This window comes from Bubalus bubalis, chromosome 2 (assembly GCF_019923935.1).
Source record: "Bubalus bubalis isolate 160015118507 breed Murrah chromosome 2, NDDB_SH_1, whole genome shotgun sequence".
In the NCBI taxonomy this organism is placed as follows: domain Eukaryota; kingdom Metazoa; phylum Chordata; class Mammalia; order Artiodactyla; family Bovidae; genus Bubalus; species Bubalus bubalis.
Window position 1 is genome coordinate 89,779,871 of NC_059158.1, and position 17,893 is coordinate 89,797,763.

Consider the following 17,893-nt stretch of genomic DNA (forward strand, 5'->3'; position numbering starts at 1 on the left):
TTTCTTTAAAAAAATTATATTTGAATAGCCATTCTGATACCACCTTTTAACATAATTTAGGGTTTTGAGTATGGGTAGGCCTGCTGCTGCTGAGTCACTTCAGTCGTGTGCGACTCTGTGCGACCCCATAGACGGTAGCCCACCAGGGTTCCCCGTCCCTCGGATTCTCCAGGCAAGAACACTGGAGTGGGTTGCCATTTCCTTCTCCAATGGGTAGGCCTAGCTAGTGAAAAATATTTCACTATGAAAAACTGTAACCAACAGTTTCGAATTCTAGCCAATTCTTCTAATATGCAAAAAGTACCTACCTTTTATATCCTAGTTTTCTGAGGGATGATGGGGGAAATGTTTTAATTGCAAAAGAGGTCTGGTGATATAAATGTATATAGTTTGATGCATTAAAAAGTATAAAGCCTGAAAGAAAAGTCAGCCTGAGGTCTGCGGTACATTGTGGTACAAATTTTGAGATGAAAATATAATGTTTTTCCACATTATATGCTCTGTTTTAGCAACGGTTGCATGGAACACTTTCCCACTGGGCTTGTGTAGGGGTGTCACTTTGTACTCACCTGTCAGGCTGTCTGGCCGAGGTGGAACCATCCTCTCGTAGATTTCATACTGCTGCTGTCCGAATTGTTCCATGTCGTGAACAGTCCTTTGCAGTGAAGGTCCCAGATGCTGTGGTACGGCAGTCATCCCTGAGCGTTTGGGGGACGATGACCCCACCTGGCCTTGGGATGGGGAAGCTACTCGAGTCTGTGCATCCGTCAGCGTCAGTGGGGACCCCACTCTGGTGGTGGTTTGGTACTGAGGGGTTGGTCCGTTGGGATTGGAGGTCTGCCGGGAGGTGACCGACCCAATCCGACGTACAGCTGATGGGGAGGCGGGTCTCTGTGCAGAGTATGGAGAAGCTGCCCGCTGAGCAGGTAATGTGGTGGAGGAGTATGCACTGGGGTTCAGTGGTCGGGAGTCGGTCACAGAGGGAGAGCCAAATCCACTACCCAGAGAAGTTCTCAGTGACCCCCTTGAAGGAGACACGCCTGTGCTGATAACATAAGAAGGAGACTGTGCTCTAGATGGAACTGAACTAACTCTTCTCATGGCCCGATTGGCCACTGATGGCTGATGGAAGGGGGAGAAAAGAGAATGGTTTATCCAGGGTTGTGTATCCATGGTCATTACAGAAAAGCATGCACATAGCTAACTACAGAATGTGAACTCACTATTTCAGGCATTTCCTTTCCTTTTTGAGCTATAGAGCTGAATCTTAATTTTTCCTTATACTGTTTTTCTTGTGCTACTTTTTTTGTTTTTGGTGATTTAACCTCCACCTTTCCCTTTGAGAATACTAAAACCAACCCGTAAGGAGAGATACAAAGACATTTAATATTCCTTTTACTTTTGTCTTTATTTGATGTTACCCTCTGCCCATGCACTTTTCACAACACATAGTATGTTGTATCTCAAGCGTGAAGGGCCACTGGAATAGTGTACTTACTTTGTACCCTGTAAATCTAAGCTTGGCTAAGGTAACCCATTTGTGTAAAACAAAGTGTTTTCAATCTGTTAAGTTAGAGCAGTATCTATAATTGTCTTTGTAACTGTCTTTATGGGTTGACACCATTTACAAAAGGAAGGTATTCTCTCAAAGTGGAATAACTGAACATTTGGATAGGGTCTGGGGTCCAAAGGTCTCCTCTGTGAGCACTGTACAAGTGCTCTAGCCAAATCTGTCTTTTCTTTTAGCTTCATTGTGGCTGCTAGTGATTTCAGCCATTTCTTTCTATCTCCTTTGATTTATAGGCTCTTGTCTTAAGCTGGTGGATTGAAAGATATATGAATAATCAGCCCTCAAATCTGCTGCAGCAGGAGGAATGCTCAAAATCTCCACTGGGTTCTGGCCAGCTGGGAAAGAAGGAACATTTCTGCCATGGCCAGTCCTATGAGTCCACAGACTCTTGCAAATATTGTATCTCAGATCTCTGTCTTCATGCAGGACTACAATAAAAAAGAATAGTGGCTGGACTGGGGTGTTGGGTTACAAGCTCAGAACTGAGCTTTCTGTATTTCCTTAGTGATGACTAGAGTTCACTCGTCATCAACCTCCTGTTACTTTTAATTGGGGCAATAAAGGAAGAAACAAGGATGACTCAAGGGCTCTGTATATTCTTAGATGCTGTAAGAGGACATACGCTCTGTCTCCATGTGTCACAAGCAACTGGCTGCCTGAAACACGGGTCTGAGACCACTCAGGTGCTCAAACTCAAGAATTCTGTGAAGGCAATAGCCATGGAAAGGAGACGGTCTGGGGAGGGAAGGGGATTGTAAATAAACAATAAGGCAAGAAAAATGTGGTTTAAAAATTAGTAGGCAGTTGGAAAATTAAAATCTGTGCTTGGGGTTTATTAATACTACTAAAGGTAATTTTAAAAGTCCCACATATAAGTTGTTTACTATCAAAAAAGGATGACACTTGGCTCAGATGTCTACGATCTGTGTTTCCCGAAATACATGCAAATATAAAGACCCCCTTGCAACTTCCAGGAACAAGATCAACTTAACTAACTTTAAAAAAAAAATTAAACAAAAAGTCAACATGACCACCCTTAGGGGCAAAATAGAAAATCTTTGTAATTATTATTCAGAAGTGTGACTTTAGACCTGCTGACATAGAGATTGACCTAAGCAGATGAACATTTAGTGTAAAGCTTGTCAAACCATTCCCTCGGTGCATCCCAAACAGCAGAGGAATAAATGTATCATCTGAGGAAGGGGTGGGGTGGGGGTGGGGGAGGGTATTGCAGCTGGAAGCAGTTTGCTATGGGCACAAGACTTCCTGTCCTAGCTTAAAAATTCAGGCTCCATATTTGTGTTTGTTTTAATACAGAAATGTTTCTTAATACCTAAAAGTTTCCCTTAAATTGTTGAGCCAAAGTCATATTGTGTTTCTCCTTTGGCACTGGGAACATTGGCCCACTGCTGTGTGTATCTTCAGGGCTTCCTGTATTACATTAAGAGATTAGTGTTAGACTAACTTCTTTGATCATCATGCCGTTTTTCAGCTCCAGAGAAATCACTGGGGCACTTGGCCAGAAAGTCATCCTTACTGGTTACTGCCACTTGGGACTCCTATAACTTCTACTAATTTTGGCATATGCTGGAAGACTGAATGAATAAAGTGGCAATGAGTGAGGAGCTAAGGAGTTTTCATAAACATATATGCATTATTATTATTAACATCAAGTAAGAAAATCATAACTTAACAGAATGGTTATGCTTCTATACACTAGCTTTCTATAGGCAGGAATATCTATATTCTAGCAAAGATATGTGTTTTCAGAGAAAAATTCCAATGATGAAGGCAAAACCTTTGGTTAGAATGGACCAGTCCCATTTTATACAAGCGTGGGAACTGTGCTCTGCCCCTCTAGGACTCTTCACAGCACATTTTAGCTCTAGTATTCTGAGGAACCCACAACTAGACTAGAATATACCACCCAGTTCTCTCACACTCTCCCTGGACTACTCTCCTGATGCCAAACCTGTATCTAGAATTTATCAGATTTAATTAGTAGGAACTAATATATTTTTAGTTTTCAAGTTTAAAATTTCATTAGCATCATGGTATAAAATGATTTTGCTGTGTCATCCATTCTAGAACTTCAAAATTGTACACATTGGGTTTACTTTTAATAAAGAATATTTAAATTAATAACACATAATCAATTAGGAGGGCATTTCTTTACAAAGATCTTGATGTGTTTGGCTTACCTGAACCAGTGTTTGCCCTTCAGCTCTTGAATTTCTCACCAGGTGGTTATTAGTTGATCCTACGAATGAATGCTGTGGTCTGTTATCTGCTTTACTCAAGTTCTGGCTGTTGTGGAAACTCCCTGCTTCCTGGTATCCACTGTCGGAATAAGAATTCATTTGTGTTGAACTTCTTGAGTTACCCAAAGATCCTGCAGGAATGAAACCAGCAGGAAATGCCTTTATTTTACATTTCTGATGCTCATTTTCAAAATGGAAGCATTAAAAGCAAATCTAATACTTAAAAAGATAATACAACAGACCCTCACTTTCATGGAGAGACGTCTGTTCTGGTGAGTAGAGGGTCCCTGGTTCTGGCTCTGTCCTGACGAAATAGTTGTTGGGATGGACAGTGTCAGAAACTCTAGGTTTGTTTACACCAGTATTTGGCACATCTGTAAGAAGATAAGTTTAATCAGCTAAAATGAATGACATTATATAAAAATTTGCTTAAAAAAAAAAAAGGTTCAGGTATTTGTCAGCAACGTCAGATAATCTTAATACAAGACTATCAACTCAAGACTTCATACAAGTTAATATAAGACTATTTTCACCTTAAACCACAGTCATTTTGACTCTTTTCTATAGAAAAGTATTGCATATACTCAGTTTGTTACTATGTTTTGCTAAATTTCATGAGTATTTGTCATCCTGATTACTAGCTACAAATTAACTCACATGCTGCATTTAATTAAAATCTAAAAACTGACCTTGTTCTCCCTTGGAAAACTCACCTCCTGGGTGACTTCCTCCAAGAGGATCAACAAACTGAGTGAGAATGATGCTATTTAAACAAAAGATCTTCTATATGTCAAACTTTTGAAATGAAAACTTGCATGATGTCCACATTATTGAGCTTGGTGATGAAACTCTGGAAGCCAGGGCTAGCTTTTTATGTCAAATTTCATATGGACTAAAATAAAAAAAACTTTGCACAGTTTTCAGAACTGTCAACAATGGAAAGTTTAATTTCTTATCCATTTGCTTCTTTTATGCTTTTAGTCTTTTTCCAAATGAATACAGACAAATTTAACCTCATTACTGTTTTCTCTAGTCAAATCTCTTTTGCCTATTATCTTGTTTTATTTTCAACTATATCATTTTGCCATCTTGAACTTAAAAAACAAAACTATTTATCTTCTTCTTCTTCCCAATTCCAACTTCCTTTTTATGTTATAAATGTAGGTGGTGTAGATTAAACTGCATTTTATTCAACTCCATTCGAATATGTTCTTGTTTCTCTATTATCTTCAAAATATATTTGCCCAAATTCTGATGACAAGTCTTTCTTTCCTCAGATTTAACCCTCATGTTGCTAACAAACATTTTTTTTCGGAATGCTGCTTCACTCTCACTTTATAAATTGAATCTGTATCATATTCTGAGTTTAACACACAGTCCTGAGGAGGACTGAAATTTGTCCTTGGAAGAAAAGCTTTAACAAATGTAGACAGCATATTAAAAAGCAGAGACATTACTTTGCTGACAAAGATCCACACAGTCAAAGCTATGGTTTCTCCAGTAGTCATGTATGGATGTGAGAGTTGGACTATAAAGAAAGCGGAATGACGAAGAACTGATATGCTTTTGAACTGTGGTGCTGAAGGAGACTCCTAAGAGTCTGTTGGGCTACAGGGAGATCAAACCAATCCATCTTAAAGGAAATCAATCCTGAATATTCATTGGAAGGACTGATGCTGAAGCTCCAATACTCTAACCACCTGATGTGAAGAGGTGCCTCATTGGAAAAGACCCTGGTGCTGGTAAAGATTGAAGGCAGGAGGAGAAAAGGACGACAGAGGATAAGATAGTTGAATGGCATCACTGAGTCAGTGGACACGAGTTTTAGCAAGCTCTGGGAGTTGGTGATGGACAAGGAAGCCTGGCGTGCTGCAGTCCCTGGGGTTGCAAAGAGTCGGACACAACGAAAGTGAACTGAACTGAAGAATGTGGCTGAGAAAAGACACAGTGTATGTGTGTGTGTGCATGAACACGTGTTTGTGTTACTGTCTAGGGTTAAGGACCTTAGGAGGTTTCCTAGAGGATGTAGTATCTAAGTAGTATCCACTTACCACAGGAGGTCACAGTGCTTTATTTATAGCACTTACCACCATCTCTCTCCACTAGAATAGAAGCTCACAGTGGGCAGGGACTTTTGTCTGAGTTGCTTACTGTTGTACCTCAGCGCCTAGGTCAGGTGCATAGCACTCAGCAGGTACTCAGTAAGTGCTTACTGAGCAAACAAATTCCCAGAAAGAATAGCGGCTTCTCTTTACTGAGTATTGATTCACACCTGGCATTGTGCTGTAACTTGTGTTCAACAAGGTTTGTCTACGTAAAGCAAGGGCTTCCCTAGTGGCTCAGATGGTAAAGAATCTGCCTGTAATGTGGGAGACCTGGGTTTGATCCCTGGGTTGGGTTAGGGTTAGGGTTGGGAATATCCCCTAGCCAAGAGAACGGCATTCTGGCCTGGAGAATTCAGGCATTCTGGCCTGGAGAACTCCATGGACAGAGAAGCCTGGCAGGCTACAGTCCATGGGGTCACAGAGAGTCAGACATGACTGAGCACCTTTCACTCACTCCTGTAAAGCAAAGTATAACTTTTAGGTATTGTTGATCAAGCTAGTTTGAAAAGTGAAAACAGGGTTTATAGGCAAACTGGGAATCCTACATTCTAATCCTTTAACTTAATGTCAGATTCAATCCAAGGTTTTGTTTCCTAGCCCCCAGAAAGATTTGCTGACATTCTTAATAATAGGTTTTTGATGAATATGTCTCCAAATTCATTATTTGACAGTACACTTCTAGGTAGCAGAGCTCTGTGACAGTTCTGAATTCTTAAGTTTGAAATTTCAATATAGATTTCAGATTGCATGTGGTTCCCCCAGTACATACTGAAACATGCTCTATCTCTCTATCAGGCTAATAATACTGGAGAGTTATCTGCTTCAATTTGCAAGTCTTCTGTTTTTCCACAGTTCTAAACATTCTTACACCGCAATTTGTGAAGGAGTTTTCTGAGGAACAAGTGAAATACATAGTTTGCTGGGTTACAAGAGTTTTACAGGGAATAGGATGACTGAGAGAAGCTAAACAAGAGATGAACCTGAAATCAGAGAGCTATGCAGCAATCCACCTTTATTTCATCCAGGAAAGGAACGCTGGAAAACCACACATGAAATGGTAACAAACTATAGATATGGAGGAATCACTGGGGTAGCTTCAAGACTTCACATACATTGGGAAATGTGCCATTTTAAAGAAGAAAAAGGTGTTTAGATATTTCCTAGCTTCGGCTTTAGTAGAAGATAAAACCTGCGATACCAAAACATCAAAGTTTTTGGCTTGGAAACACTAGGTGGCATGCAGTGTCAGAATGTGAAAAAATTATCACCATGGAAACCAAAACCATTACAGTTCTGTGTATGTCTCTCTCTTTTTAACCATTAGGGGATATTATTTAAATAAGAAAAGAGTAGGAGACACCCTAAAAATCTGTACTTCAGCAATTTGGTCTCTTTATCCTATGGAACATTTTATTGCAACCCAGGAGACAAGCAATTGTGCTTCTTTTCTAAAAGAAGATATTTAAAATAAATAATCTTAGAGGGATGGAGATGGAGGAGTAGGAAGATCCTGAGCTTAGTTCCTCCTATGGATATACAAAACGGCACCTACATTTAGAACCACCATGTCTGAGGATGATCTGAAGACTAGCAAAACAGATTTTTTATAACTGAGGATACAAAGAAAAGACCACACTGAGATGGGCAGGAGGGGCAGAGATGTGGTCTAGTCAGAACACAAAGCCTCAGTGCAGCCACCCACAGTGGGAGAGAGAGTGCAACTGTGGAGGACCCCTGAGGAGCGAGGACCCATGTCAGGCTTCCATCCCAGGGGACCTGCACCAGGAAGATGAGCCCCCATAATGCCTGGCTTTAAAAACCAGTGAAACTTGAGTCTGGGAGAGCCAGAGAGCTGTGGGAAACCAAGAATCTGCCCACAGAGAGCTCACACACACACTCATTTTCTCCAAGTCCCAGGGCAGAAGCAACAGCTTGAAAAACACTGAAGATATAAGAGAAGGAGATTCACCGACTAATCTGGGGACATTTGCCAGAGGGCAGGGGTCTAGTGGAACTGTCTCCGGGAATGAAAACACTGACAGATGTCATTTTTTTATTTTTTTTTCTTCCCCTGGGTGCCGTGTTGCCACCAGGTGTCGTTTCTGTTACTGTTTTTCTACCTAACAAACACTGTGAACCTTGCCCAGGTGTTCCTGAGGACCAGCCCTGATCAATCCACCTGGCCCCACTGGTCCCTTTAAAGCGTTTCTCACTCTGCCCCCACAGTGGGTGACCCGAGCCAGCACCAGCACACCTCCAATGCGGCTTCCACTCCAGGGAACTAGCCCAGCATACCAGTGTGTCTGTAACAGCTCCAGCTGGGACCTACAGCCAGTTGTGGGTGGACCAGCCCCACCCACACATCAGTGTGCCTGCAGCAACTGAGGAAAAACCTCTCCGCTAGCTGAACCAAGGAGCCACCAATCTACCAGAGTGCCCAGAGCAATCATGGTCCAACCACATGAAGTAAAGGCAGCCCACATGGAGGGTATTCCTGGAGATCCTGGCTCTTGTGACTAGAAGGGATTGAGCCATTGGACCTCGGAGGAGACTTTCTTTACGAGACCACTCTTTTAGGACTAGGAGAAATAGTTGATATACCTAATGCATAGTAACAAATACAAGAGAGTTAGATAAAACAAGGAGACAAAGGAATAGCTTCTAAATGGAAAAAAAAAAAAAAAGACAAAATCTCAGAAAAAAGGTAAAACAAGATGGAGATAAACAACTTACTAGATAAAGAGTTCCAAATAATGGTCATAAACATGCTCACCAAACTAGGATGAAGAATGGATAAATTCAGGGAAAACTTCAAAAAAGAGAGAGAAAATATAAAAAAAGAACCCATCAGAAGTGAAGAATAAAATGACTGATGTTAAAAATACACTAGAGAAAATCAGCAGATTAGAAGATGAAGAAAAACGTTATCAATGATCTGGAAGACAGGATGGTGAAAATCACTCAAAAAGAGAGTAAAAAGAAAAGAAAGAATTTAAAAATGAAGAAAGTTTAAGGAACCTATGCAACAACATTAAGTATACTAACATTCACATTACATGGGGGCTGCAGAAGAAGAGAGACAGAAAAGACAAGAAAAACCATCTGAAGAAATAATGACTGAAAGTTCCCTAACCTGCAGAAGGAAACAAACATCCAGGTGCAGGGAGCACTAAGTCCCAAATAAGATGAATACAAAGAGATCCATACTAAGACATATGATTACATGGCTAAGAAAGAAAAACAAAAAAATCACATACAAAGGTTAATATGCCATAAGGCTATTAGCTGATTTTTCAGCAGAAAGTTCACAGGCCAGAAAGAAGTGGCATGATATAAAATACTAAAAGGAAAAACTCACAAACAAGAATATACTACCTGGCAAGATTATCATTCAGAATTGAGAGATAAAGGGTTTCCCAAATAAGCCAAAGATAAAGAACTTCATGATCACTAAACTGTTTTTTTAAAAAAATGTTGAAAGGACTTTTTTAAATGGAAAAGAAAATGCTATAACTAGAAACAAAAAAATAATGAAGGAAAAATTGCATTCGTAAAGGAAAACATATAGTAAAAGTAGTAGATCAATCAACTTAAAAGTCAGTATGAAGGTTAAAGGACAAAAGTAGTAAAATCATCTATATCTAAAATAATGAGTTAAGTAAAACACAAAATAAAAATATGACCTCAGAAACAAAGTATTCAGGGAGGGGAGTAAAAAATGTAGTGCCTTTTAGAATATGCACAAACTGAAGTGACCATCAACTTGTAATAGAATGCTATATTCACAGGTTGTTATATATAAAACTCATGGTAACCACAAACCAAAAACCCATAACACATACACAAAAAAGAAAGAAAAAGAAACATAAACATTACACTAAAGGAAGCCATCAAATCACAAGTGAGATTGAGAAGAAGGAACAGAGAACTATAAAAAACAACCAGAAAACAATTAACACAATGGATATAAGTATATGCCTATCAATAATCACCCTTAATGGAAACAGACAAGAACAAAAGACACAGGGTGGCAGAATGGATGAAAAAAGCAAGATCCATATATATGCTTCAGATCCAACGACACACAAGTGAAGGGATGAAAAAGATACTCCATGCAAACAGAAATGAAAAGGAAGCCGGGGTAGAAAAATAAACTTTAAAATACAAACTGTAACAAGAGAGAAAGAAGGGCATTACATAATGATAAAGGGGTCAATCCAACAAGAGGATATAACACTTGTAAACATCTGTGCACTCAACACAGGAGGACCTAATACATAAAGGGAGATATTGACAGCAATATAGTAATAAGTGACTTTAACACCACACTTACTTCAATGGACAGATGAACCAGACAGAAGATCAATAAGGGAACATGACTTTAAATAATACATTAGATCAGACAGACCTAATAAATATATATACAGAACATTCCAGCACCCTAAAATGGCAGAGTACACATTCTTTTCTAAGGCACACAGAACATTCTCCAGGATGGATCACGTTAGGCTGCAAAAAAAGTCTCAATAAATTTAAGAAGACCGAAATCATATCAAGCATCTTTTCTGACCACATGAAACTAGAAATCTAGCAAAAACACAAATACCTAAAGGCCAAACAACATGCAACTAAAAAACCAATGGGTCAAAGAAGAAATCAAAGAAGAGATTAAAAAATACTTCTGAGACAAAACAAAGTGGAAACAAAATACTCCAAACTCTACAGGACTAGGCAAAATCCGTTCTAAGAGGGAAGTTTACAGTGATACAGGACTACCTCAGGAAATAAGAACATTCTCAAATAAATAATCTAACCTTACACCTAAAGGAATTGGAAAAAGAACAAAGCCTAGAAGTCAGCAGAAGGAAGGAAATAATAAAGACTAGAGCAGAAATAAATAGAAAAAGCAATAGAAAAGATCAATGAAACTAAGAGCCAGTTCTTTGAAAAGACAAACAAAATTGATAAACTTTTGGCTATACTCATCAAGAAAAACAGAGAGAGGACTCAAATAAAATTAGAAATGAAATACAAGTTACAACTGACATCATAGAAATTCAGAGGATTTTAAGAGATTACTACAAACAATTACATGCCAACAAATCAGACAAACCGGTGGCCAAAATAGCTCAGTTGGGAGAATGCTAGCCTGAAGATCTAAAGGTCCCTGGTTCAGTCCTAGTTTTTGGCAACTATTTCTGACCCTTTGGGCTTCCCTGGTGGCTCAGATGGTAAAGAGTCTGCCTGCAGTGTGGGAAACTCGGGTTTGATTCCTGGGTTGGGAAGTTCCCCTGGAGAAGGAAATGGCAACCCACTCCAGTATTCTTGCCTGGAAAATTCCATGGACAGAAGAGCCTGGCAGGTTATAGTCCATGGGGTTGCAAAGAGTCAGACATGACTGGCAGGCTACAGTCCATAAATCAGACAAGCTAGAAGATGTGGATAAACTCCCAGAAACACTAAATCTTCCAGGACTGAATCAGGAAGAAAAAAAATATGAGCAGATTAATCACTAGTAATGAAATTAAATCACTAATCAAAAACTCCCAACAAACAAAAACCCAGGCCCAGACTGGCTTCACAGGTGAATTCTATCAAATACTTAAAGAAAAGTTAAGACTTATTCTTCTTAAACTACTCCAAAACCTTTGTGGTTATATGGTTAATTAATTTGCTACAAAGGAGCCAATATTATGCAGCAGGGGAAAGGCAGTCACTTCAAAAAATGCTGTTAGAAAAACTGAACTGCTGCTGCTGCTAAGTCGCTTCAGTAGTGTCCGACTCTGTGCGACTCCAGAGACGGCAGCCCACCAGGCTTCCCCGTCCCTGGGATTCTCCAGGCAAGAACACTGGAGTGGGTTGCCATTTCCTTCTCCAATGCATGAAAGTGAAAAGTGAAAGTGAAGTCGCTCAGTCGTGTCCGACTCTATTGACCCCATGGACTGTAGCCCACCAGGCTCCTCTGTCCATGGGATTTTCCAGGCAAAAGTACTGGAGTGGGATGCCATTGCCTTCTCCGAGAAAAAGTGAACAATTACATGCAAAAGACTAAAACTGGGTCACTTTTTTTTTTAATAGCACATACAAAAAAATAAAGTCAAAATGGATTACAGACTTAAATGTTAAGACCTGAAACCATTAAGCCCTAGAAGAAGACATAGGCAGTACGCTCTTTGACAACAGTCTTATTAATATTTTTTTGGATCAACCTCCCCAGGCAAAGACAACAAAAGCAAAAGTAAACAAGACTATATCAAACTAAAAAGCTTTTATACATCAACAAAATAAAAAAGCAGCCTACTGAATGGGAAAAAATATCTCCAAGTGATATATCTGTTAGGGGGTCAATATTCAAAATATATAAAGAACTCACACAAATGGACACCAAAAATCCCCCATAGTTCAATTTAAAAATGGGCAGAGGATCTGAATAAACATTTTTATAAGGAAGACATACAGATGATCAATAGACACAAGAAAAGATGCTCAACTTCACTGATCATATGGAAATATAAATCAAAACTACAATGAGATATCATCTCATACCCTCAGAATAGTTATTATCAAAAAGACAAAAATCAGGTGTTAACAATGATGTGGAAAAAAGGGAATCTTCATGTAGTGTTAGTGGGACTGTAAATTGGTACAGCCATGATGGAGGCTTCTCAAAATAGTAAAAACAGAACTACCATATGATCCAGCAATTCCACTTCTGGATATTTACCTGAAGACAGTGAAAACATTAATTTGAAAAGATATATACACTTGTATTTTCACTGCACCATTATTTATAATAGCCAAGATATGCAAACAGGTTAAGTGTCCACCAGTGGATGAATTGACTAATGATGTGGTATCCCATTATGTACTGCCCATCCATTAAAAATGCAATTTTGTCATCTGCCACAATATGGATACAGTATCATGCTAAGTGAAGTAAGTTAAAGAATGACAAATACCATATGATTTTATTTATATCTGGTATCTAAAATACAAAACAAAAATGGACTTATAGATACAGAGAAAAAACTACTTGTCAAGGGGTGAGGGCTTAGGGGGTAGTTGGCAAAACTGGTGAAAGGGCTTAAGAGGTACAAACTTTCAGTTATAAAATAAATAAGTCATGAGGATGTAATGTATAACATAGAGAATATAATCAACAACATTCTGGTAACTATACAGTGACAGACGCTTACTAGACTTAAAATTACCCCCAAGTAATATAATCATCTACCCTCTAAATGTTAGTATCTATCTTATATTTTTATTATTTATTTACTTTCAGCCATGCAGGATCTTAGTTTCCCAACCAGGGATCAAACCCATGCCCCCTGAAGTGGAAGCATGGAGTCTTAATCACTGGACTGCCAGGAAAGCCTGTTTTTTTTAAGTGAAATGCTTCAGAAAATAGAATATGGAAAAGGACACAGATGTTAATTGTTTTTCAGTCACTAAGTTGTGTCCAACTCTTTGCGACTCCATGGACTGCAGCGTGCCCAGGTTCCTCTGTCTCTACCGTCTCTCAGAGTTTGCTCAAATTCATGTCCATTGAGTCAGTGATGCTATCTAACCATCTCATCCTCTGCCACCCCCCTCTCCTTTTGCCTTCAATCTTTCCCAGCATCAGGGTCTTTCCCAGTAAGTCAGCTCTTTGCATCAAATGGTCAAAGTACTGGAAAATTAAAATATTAAATTCATATATGCCAAAAATCTAATTTGAAGACCTAAATAACTGGGTTTAGAGCACAGCGTACATACTCTGTGCTTTACATTTCAGTAAATATAATACAAAATTCTACAAAATTGGTAAAACGTTCATTTAATATGAATTGTAAAATAACCAAATTCTATACTATGAATAAGGTCTTCAATCATTTTTCTTGTGGTGTTGGAGAAGACTCTTGAGAGTCCCTTGGACTGCAAGGAGATCCAACCAGTCTGTTCTGAAGGAGATCAGCCCTGGGATTTCTTTGGAAGGAATGATGCTAAAGCTGAAACTCCAGTACTTTGGCCACTTCATGCGAAGAGTTGACTCACTGGAAAAGACTCGGATGCTGGGAGGGATTGTGGGCAGGAGGAGAAGGGGACGACAGAGGATGAGATGGCTGGATGGCATCACTGACTCGATGGACGTGAGTCTGAGTGAACTCCGGGAGTTGGTGATGGACAGGGAGGCCTGGCATGCTGTGATTCATGGGGTCGCAAAGAGTCGGACACGACTGAGCGACTGATCTGATCTGATCTGATCTGATAGTAGAGTTCAATTACATGTATATCTGTGAAGAGAAAAAGACGCTGAAATCTCTTCCAAATCATTAAAAGAAAATTAAAACTTTTTTTCAAAATAGTTTTGCTATTATTTACTGCTTCTTTGAAAATTTATAATCCACCAATTATATACGGACACATAAATGTATGTACACACAGCCACTATACCTCAGGTAAACAAAAGGGTCATTTCCGAATTACTAAAGCATTCCTTACTGTAGTATGGCATATCACAATGACTAATTATGCATTATTTACACAATCTTTCAAATGAATGTCTTTTAAAAACATCTGCTATGTGGAATGGAAGCAGATACTAGTCAAATTTATCAGAGAAACCCACCGAGACTTACATGATGGGGTTAATCATTTCATGATTAACGCTCTAAACTATAATTTAAAAGTTGACATGTTGTGATTTAGTACAATCAGAACATGAAATTAAGACATTTTTATGAGTAAAAATGGCAAAGTATGAATGCTACTTCTTTAATCTGTGTAAATATGTGTTTACATCTGTGTAAACATGTGTTACCTTTCCTTAAAAAAAAAAAATCATAAACATGTTTTCTGGGACACCAGAAATATACTTTAGGACATTTTCAAGCATCAAATTAGCATCTTCCAAGAAAATGAATGTCTATAAATATAGAATTTGAAAAAGCTTCAAAGTAGAATGAAGTAATCTCCATCTGTGATTAGGAGTAGGGGATTTGTGGAAGCATGGTCCTTCCTGTCGACTACACTTCATCTGAGTGCCTGAGTATTACTCAAAAAAGGGCAATTAATTAGAAAAAGTACAAGGTTGCGGCTAAGAAAAATATATGTGTTAAGGGACAATAATGTTGTGGGCCTATTGAAAATGTTATATTATCCACCCCATTAGGCTCATAGTAAAAGATGAAATACAAAGTGGATTATTTTATCTTTTCTGTGATGTATCTCCCCGATACATATTGAATACGCATGAAAATATGCTCAGTAAAAAGTCTAAGACTTCTTTAAAGAACTTGAAATTCTGAAAATGCCTCTGCTTCGTTAATCTATGTGTCTGTTTATGTTATATGAAATGACAGAGGTCTATACTGTGTGTAAAATCACCATGGAAACAGAAACCTAGAGATCAGTAGTAAGGAGACTCAGCACGTACAACCCTGTAACTAGTCTTTCACAAACCAGCATGCTGTAACTTTATGCCACATTCTCCTTGTCCTGAGTTGCTATAGCATTTACGGGTGTGCCCTTTCGTAAAAAGTAGTGTAGTGTGAGTTCTGGCAGGGCTCTTAGGATGCTAACAGCACGCAATGTTAAGGCAGATGATACTTTCTTTGTTAAGGGAACTGGGCATGTGACATTTTTTCCAACTCTGGCCTAGAAGCCAGTTAAGGCTATTACACACAGGGGCAACACCGTGAAAAATGAGCAGAGTATTTAGTCTTATGGGGACTCAACTTGCTATTTGGCATTGGGACTCCCACTTTTCATAGGATCAGAGGCTCAGGAGGGAGTCTACTTTCCAGAGAGCTGTTGCAGAAATAGTATTCCAGTGCCTTCAACAGCTAAGAAGTAAAACTCTCAGCAAATTCTGGAAGGGCACCTGGAAAATGGTCCCCCAAAGACTTGACCTCTTCAGTAGCTTCCCTGATGTACAAGATTAATTTCTATAGAAGGAAGCCTTATACTGGAGACAATGAGAACACTGGCAAATCCTGATTCAGACTGAATATGTAAATAGGGCGACGGAAGCATGAAGCATAAGAATGTTCTTTAATCCACATAAGACATAGATGGATATTGACTGATATTTTAAGAATATTATACATATTTGGAGTTTGTTGACAACTATAAACTATTATACACATATGATATCCTTTAAAAGTTGGGTTTTCATGGAAGCAAAAACTTAGAAGAATGAATAGAAGACCATGTTTTATGAAGCTATTTCTAGTCTGGTTCTCTTGAGTATATCTGAATTCTTGAGTCTTATGCATGCTCATACTTTCTTTTAAATATTAGTACGACAATGGCCCTAAAGTTTTTACTCATCCAGAAAACACTGTGTTAAAAGCCTTGGAAAACAGAAACCATATTAACAAAGTACCTTCTAGTTCACTTTAAACCTTGCTCTAAACATCAACTAGTCTGCTTTAAAATCTATTGTAAAAGCTCATCTACCTGAATTCAGTCTCACAGTTTAAGCAAACTTCTTATCTGTATAAATTGGTATGAAGTACTCTGATTTCTACGATGACAAATCTGAAAAATAATTTTGCTTTGTATGTCATCAGAGAGAGCTCTTGTTCAAAAATACTTTAAAATTCCTGAATTCTGTCCAGGGATTCAAAATGATTAAAACTAATTTTTAGGAAAAAACAGAGGAATTTCTACAAGTAATGGAAATTAAGATGAGTGTTTATTAAGTGGTTTTAGTCTGGGCACTAATAAAAATACAGGTGTTACACCTATCATAAAAATTTATACTCTTTTATCTACAAAAGAAAAATTACAGAAACAGTTAAGTTTAGAAATATAAAGATGAAAAGAAACAGATCCCATTATGAAGTTTAACAGGTGACTGTTCATGAAAGGCCAGGGGGCTCACTTCCTAATGAGAAAAGCTGAGAAAAGAATAAGGGATTTGCTGTCATGTAAAAAGTGTGGTGGTGGTACTTTAGTTGCTAAGTGATTGACTCTTTGCAACCCATGGACTGTGGTCCACCAGGCTCCTCTGTTCATTGGATTTTCCAGGCAAGAATACTGGAGTGTCTATCAACCTAGTGGGGTGGGATGGGTAGGGAGATGGGAGGGAGGTTCAAAAGGAAGGGGATATATCTATACCTATGGCTGATTCATGTTGAGGTTTGACAGAAAACAGCAAAATTCTGTAAAGCAATTATCCTTAATAAAAAATAAACTTAAATAAAAAACAACACTGGTAACAACCCAATTGCCCATCAACAAGAAAAGGAATAAATTAACTGGCATATTCATGCAATTCAATGGTGAAAATCAGTGAACTATAATTGATCAGCATGGATAAATAACAAAAATAATCTGAGCAATAAAGGCAAGTTAAAGAAGATCATAAAAAAAAAAAAAAAAAGAATACTGGAGTGGGTTGCCATTTCCTTCTCTAGGGGATCTTCCCCACCCAGGGATTGAACCCTGCTTGGCTGGCAGATTCTACCATTAGCCACCTGGGAAGCTGTAAAGTGAAGTCTATGGAAAATAAGTGCTCAAAAATCACTAAAATAATTTTTCAAAGACAAATTTCATTCTTTCATGGGAAGAAAAGTTATCAAATACATCAATTAAAATATTTGCTAATGGGAGATACGAGATAGACTTCTTCTATTAAAAAACCAAAAAGAATCTTAAAAAAATAATCCATATATATTCACCACCAAAAGCAATGAACGGGGCTTGTGAAACTTCTTTCTGTACTTTTCTATTTGATTATCTATTTGGATACAGATTATCAAGATAAAGCTAAAAGCAGGCTAACTTTGGTATAAAAATGAAATGTGGAGTTATAGATGGTAGCCTTTTTAATGTTTTCTAAAGTAACAACTAAGCTTCCCCAGTGGCTCAGTGGTGAAGAATACGCTTGCAATGTAGGAGCCGCAGGAGACGTGGGTTCGATCCCTGAGTTGGGAAGACACCCTGGAGGAGGGCATGGCAACCCACTC

General features: G+C 38.5%; 1 protein-coding gene across 5 annotated transcripts in view; it reads right to left on the reverse strand.

Moving 5' to 3' along the window:
* PKP4 (plakophilin 4) overlaps nt 1–17,893 on the reverse strand; it is a gene marked incomplete in the record, with an annotated part of 244,819 nt that overhangs the window by 47,978 nt on the left and 178,948 nt on the right. For 4 of the 5 annotated variants that reach the window (XM_045164074.1, XM_045164064.1, XM_045164069.1 and 1 more), the window contains 3 exon segments: nt 570–1,122; nt 3,772–3,962; nt 4,074–4,205. In XM_045164074.1, the coding sequence (XP_045020009.1) occupies nt 570–1,122; nt 3,772–3,962; nt 4,074–4,205 (876 nt within the window). 5 annotated transcript variants of the gene reach the window in all.